Here is a 5,248-nt window from a genome sequence, read left to right on the forward strand (position 1 = left end):
TCTAATATTAGTAGGACATGCAACTATGCGGCGCACAATGTCGCTAAGTGGGCTTTTACCCACCAAGTGTATGGATCGGTCCCGATCAATTCTGTTCCGGAAAATATTTTATGTAATGACCATGAGGTCTAGTTTTATTCAATATAACTTTACGCTTATTTTTTTTTAAAAAAAAGAGTTATAATACAATAGATATAAGTGGAGGGGGAAGTTCTTCTGCAATCAGCATTCACCGAAAGAGCATAATTAGCTAGCCTATGAGCAGCAGTATTCACATATCTATTAAAATGAGATATCTGCACTCCTGAAAAATTGGACACTAACTGTGAAATGTTTGGTAACAAATAATGAAAATTAGAGACAGCAGTTTGATGTGACTTCAATTCGTTTAAAAAAATAATAATTTAGAGAATAATATAATATGAAAAAAATTATTTAAAATTTGTTAAAAAAAGAAAGAGTTAGTATTTTTTATTTTTTATAACATAAAGTAGTACATATATATTAGAAAAAAGAATTTAAAAAAAATGCATAGTCGTGCATATTATTTAGTAAAAAAAATAAGAAATTAATAAAATAGTCTAAAAATAAATAAAATAAACAAGTAAATGAGATGACGCATTTTAATTATTAATAAAAAGTAAAAAGGATATAATTGTAACTATACTTAAACATACCTTAAAAAGTTACATGTCACTCATTTATAAAGAGAGTGCAATATAGAGTGCTCTCAGCATTCCTCTTTTAATCAATTGTCTTTATTTCACATGGGTCCCTAAGCATGTATCATATTTGTGTGTAATTTATGTGTACACATATCATTATTTATTGCACAAAATATGTTAACTTTAGAGAAAAAAAAAATTAACAATAGAAAAAAAAAAAACCATATATAAATAAAGTTAACAAGATTTCTAAGAACAAATATCGCTGAAATAGTTACCAGAGCAGACATCGTCACCAAAAAAATCGATGGAGCAGCCATCATCCCTGAAATTTGTTAATGTCGCTGAATTTTTTTCAAAAATATTGTGTACTGTGTTAAGTTTTCACTATTGTTTTACGGTTATTTTTTAGTTATTCCACTGTTGTTTTTAGTTATTCTGTTTTGTGTTCCATTTTTGTTTTTATAAAAACACAGTATTTTCGAAAAAAAATTCGTGTGACAGTATTTTTGTAAAAATTAATCAAAATTTTAGTATTTTTTGTAAGTTTTTCTTTTATTTTTAAATCCTTACGGATAGAGTATTTTTTTAAATCCCCACAATAGAAGAGTCCAAAATGTATATTACACAAAAAAAAAAAAAAAGTAAATATATATTGTCAAGAGTTCCTCAAGTGTTCATGCTTGACCTTAATTTCATTTTAATATTTAGGTTTACAATGGTTTTTTTTCTTCTTATTATTACCTTTAGTTAGTTATTTATTTATTTTATATTATATTAATTATTATTTGTACTTTAGTTAATTTTTTAATCATGTTATTTATTTTTTTAAGGGCTCCACGTATTTTTTAAATTAAAATTAATTTGTTTTTTTTAAGAAAAAAAGAAGAGATTATTTAAATTTAACACTTTTGAAACATGTAATAATTTTTAAAAGGATTATATAATCCTAATATTTTTAGAACTTAAAATAGATATTTATTGTAAATATATAACGTTTTCATTTTCATTTTCTATACATGATCAAACTATCAAAGTATTAAAAAATCTACTGTCCACTCCACATCTCTTACTTTCCACATAATATCATATAATAGTGATCACAACATCTCATCTTTACAAAATTTTGCAAATGGTATTTTATTTCTTTATTCCTTCTTTAATTAATTATTATTATTATTATTATTATTATTATTATTATTAAGCATATCTCTATTTGAAACTTACCAAGCTACTCGAGATGTTTGCAAACGCAACAACGCAGTCTCTTCTTTTCTCACTTCATTTCTTCAGTACAACAACATCCAACAAATCACATTTTCAATATAAACTGCTCTACCTCTCAGTTAAGGGAGGTGTTTCTATAGACTACTAAAATATCAATACACACACCCTTCTTTGAAAAAGAAGAATCATTCCAAATAGTAATACTGTTATGATTTTTTTTATTTTCAATTTCATGATGTTACTAATATCATTTTTAATATATTTTCTTAATAAGTTGTGTTTAATTTTTATTCTTTGAAATTTTATACAATATTTTATATAAATTTTCTTTTTTAAATTACTTTGATGCTTATTTTTCCTCTTACCACTATGTATTAAACATTGTTTATTTTTAACTTATAATATAACATTTATAAATTAAAATAAACATAACTTAAAATAAAACTAAACATATATATCTTGCGCATAACATTTATATAAACTAAAACTTAAAAGCTAAAAAAAATATAATTATAGATCTAGCAATAACAAAAACTACATAAGAGATCTATTAGACCAAGATGAGTTCAAGACAAAAAAGAGGCATACTACCAATTAATTCACTAATAATCATATAGCACCAGAAGGAACTCCACCCATGTTGTAAGGAACTGGTACTGGTAGTATGCCTTCAAGAGCAGGGCTCGTTTGAAATGTCGTATTAGGTTGTATTGTATTGTATTGTATTTTATGTAATATTTTTATATAAAATTATATGTGGTATTAATTTTTATGGACACCTAAATATATAATATTTTAGTATATATTAAAGTTTAACATAGTATTATATAAAAATATGATAAATAATCTAATTCAATACAATACAATACGACCTAATACGGTGTTCTAAACGAGTCATCAATGGAAAGATCGGCCAGGCATGTTACGACCAGGTGGGAAACGGTGGAAACCACGCCCCCTAGGAAGCATCTGTGGCTGCACAAATGAAGGGTGTGGTTGGACAATGGGCATATAAAAGTTTGGCCTCACCCCAGGAAGTAACTGTTGTTGGTACCCAAACCCGAGTTGGGGAGGAATCATAGGCATACAGGGGTTAACTGGTGGCACCATTGTTGGTGGACGCATTTGAGAGAATTGTGCCTGCAACCTTGCTCTTCTATCCTCTTTGCGTTGTGCAAGTGCTACATACAGTGGTTTGCTAACGACCATTTTACCGTTCATCTCCACAAGAGCTCGGGATGCTTCCTCAACAGTCGATAAAGCAACAAATCCAAATCCCATGCTAACACCATTAGGTTTACGCATGACCTTGCATGAAGTAATTGTACCAAACACAAAGAACAATTCCTTCAATTTTTCATCAGTAACACTATCATCTAGATTTTTAACATATAGATTCATTCCTTTGTTTTTGTCAACATTCTGCTCAGCACCCAATTTTCTTTTCTCTTTGCGAATAAAGGGTCCAACAAAAACTTGTTTGTCATTAAGTAGCATGCCATTGAGCTTCTCAATTGCACTTTGAGCAGCCTCTTTACTATCAAATTGAACAAAACCATATCCTTTGGATTGACCCGAAACATCATCAGTTGCTATTTTGCAAGATAAAATGTTACCAAATATTGAAAATGTTTCGTGTAAAGCTTTGCTGTCAATTCCTTTATCCAAGTTCTTAACAAATATATTTGCAATTCCACTCTTTCGAATACTCGGGTCCCGATAAGAATACATTATCCTAATTGGCTTACCATTAACAGTAGAAAAATTCATCAAATTCAATGCCCGAGAAGCTTCTTGAGGATTACTAAAATTCACATAACCATAACCAAGGGACAGATGTGAGATCAGATCCCTGCAGACCCGAACTGAAACGACGTAACCCATTTGGCTAAATATCTCAAAAAGATCGGCTTCGTTGATGGAGGCATCAAGATCGCCAACATATAAAGATGTCATTGTCACACCATTTTGAGTAGGAACCTCAACTTGATCAACCTGAGCCATTTTGAGGATATATAGAAAGATGAGAATGATGAGTTTTGACTACACCAAAGATCAGAGAGATTAAGAGAGATATGGTGGAGAATAAATTCGACTGATACTAAAATGAGAATGAGATTGAAAACGTTATTGTACACTTATATATATATATATATATATATATATAGTAATAATATCCCTTTTAACTTATAATCACACTAGGATTAGATGTAATCTTTTTTATGTAAATATTTTTGTAAAAGATATAACTAACTCATTAACTGTAATTAATAATAATAATAATCGTATTAGGATATATAAGATATAATTTTTGTATTTTAATAATATATACTAGGGCACGTGGCAAACGAGTTAAGAAATTAATTAAAATCTAAATGTTTTTTTTTTTAATTTGATAAAATAAGGAACAAGTAAAAAAAAAAAAAAACTTATAATTGCAAACTAAATATAATTGATTGGAAGAAGAAAAGACATGAAAAGAAACCGGCGAGAACGAGACTTCCGATGGGTACATATGGACGGTTGAGATCAGTTCCGCATTCGTGGCAATTGTAGATTAAAGCTAATATTGATTAGTGTGTTTGGTTAGTGAGAAAATAAAAATAGTTTCTTTAGTTTTGAATAAGAAGAAAAGCTAAGTGAAGACTCTTATATCATTGTAAATCTTATATCATAATATATTTTTGCAAATGGTATATATATTTTTGTTTATATATCTTAATATATCTTATATCATTGTAGGTGTGAAAATGAACAATTTCACTTTATTGATCTAAAAAATTCAGATATTATTTATGTTTGAATATATAAAATGTATGACATGGCATGTATTTTTTTTTAGATAACAAAGGCTATTATATTAAAACAAGAGTTGCAACAATGGAGTTAGAAGAAATCACCTGATTGGCTCCTTTGTGATTGAAGAATCTGGATCTAGCTTATCTGTTCACTCGATTAACCCTGAGGAGGAGAATGTCAAATCTCCTCCACAGGCGACATGAGAGGTGTTGCTTGGAACTATAGAGGGTTGGGGCAGACCTCTACAGTTCAGGAGCTGAAGTCCCTGCTCAGATCGCGCTCTCCGGATTTTGTGTTTTTGACTGAGCTCAAGGTGGATGCCAATCCCCTGAGGCACATACTTCTCTCTTGCCTAGTCCTTCGCCGCCTATGAAGGATAGCTGGACGCCTCCACCTCTGGACTGGATAAAATTAAATTGTGATGTTCGCGTGGGTTTGGAGAGTATGTGCACAGCTGTTGTGGCCAGGAATCATCTAGGAAGGGTGGTTTCTATTCATACGTCCCGATTGGATTTCTCGGAAGCTCTTTGTGGAGAAGCGGCAGCCTGTTGCTTAGC

General features: G+C 30.0%; 1 protein-coding gene across 1 annotated transcript; it reads right to left on the bottom strand.

Moving 5' to 3' along the window:
- Positions 1–2,521: 2,521 nt before the first annotated feature.
- On the bottom strand, positions 2,522–4,012 carry LOC133038928 (polyadenylate-binding protein 8-like). Its single transcript, XM_061117582.1, has one exon. It carries the CDS (start codon positions 3,894–3,896, stop codon positions 2,790–2,792), a length of 1,107 nt encoding a protein of 368 aa, XP_060973565.1. The 5' UTR covers positions 3,897–4,012; the 3' UTR covers positions 2,522–2,789.
- Between the last annotated feature and the right edge of the window lie 1,236 nt (positions 4,013–5,248).

Source organism: Cannabis sativa, chromosome 6 (assembly GCF_029168945.1).
Source record: "Cannabis sativa cultivar Pink pepper isolate KNU-18-1 chromosome 6, ASM2916894v1, whole genome shotgun sequence".
Classification (NCBI taxonomy): domain Eukaryota; kingdom Viridiplantae; phylum Streptophyta; class Magnoliopsida; order Rosales; family Cannabaceae; genus Cannabis; species Cannabis sativa.

Coding starts and splice junctions, on each gene's coding strand:
- LOC133038928 (XM_061117582.1), bottom strand. CDS start 3,896: ATGGCTCAGGTTGATCAAGTTGAGGTTCCTACTCAAAATGGTGTGACA.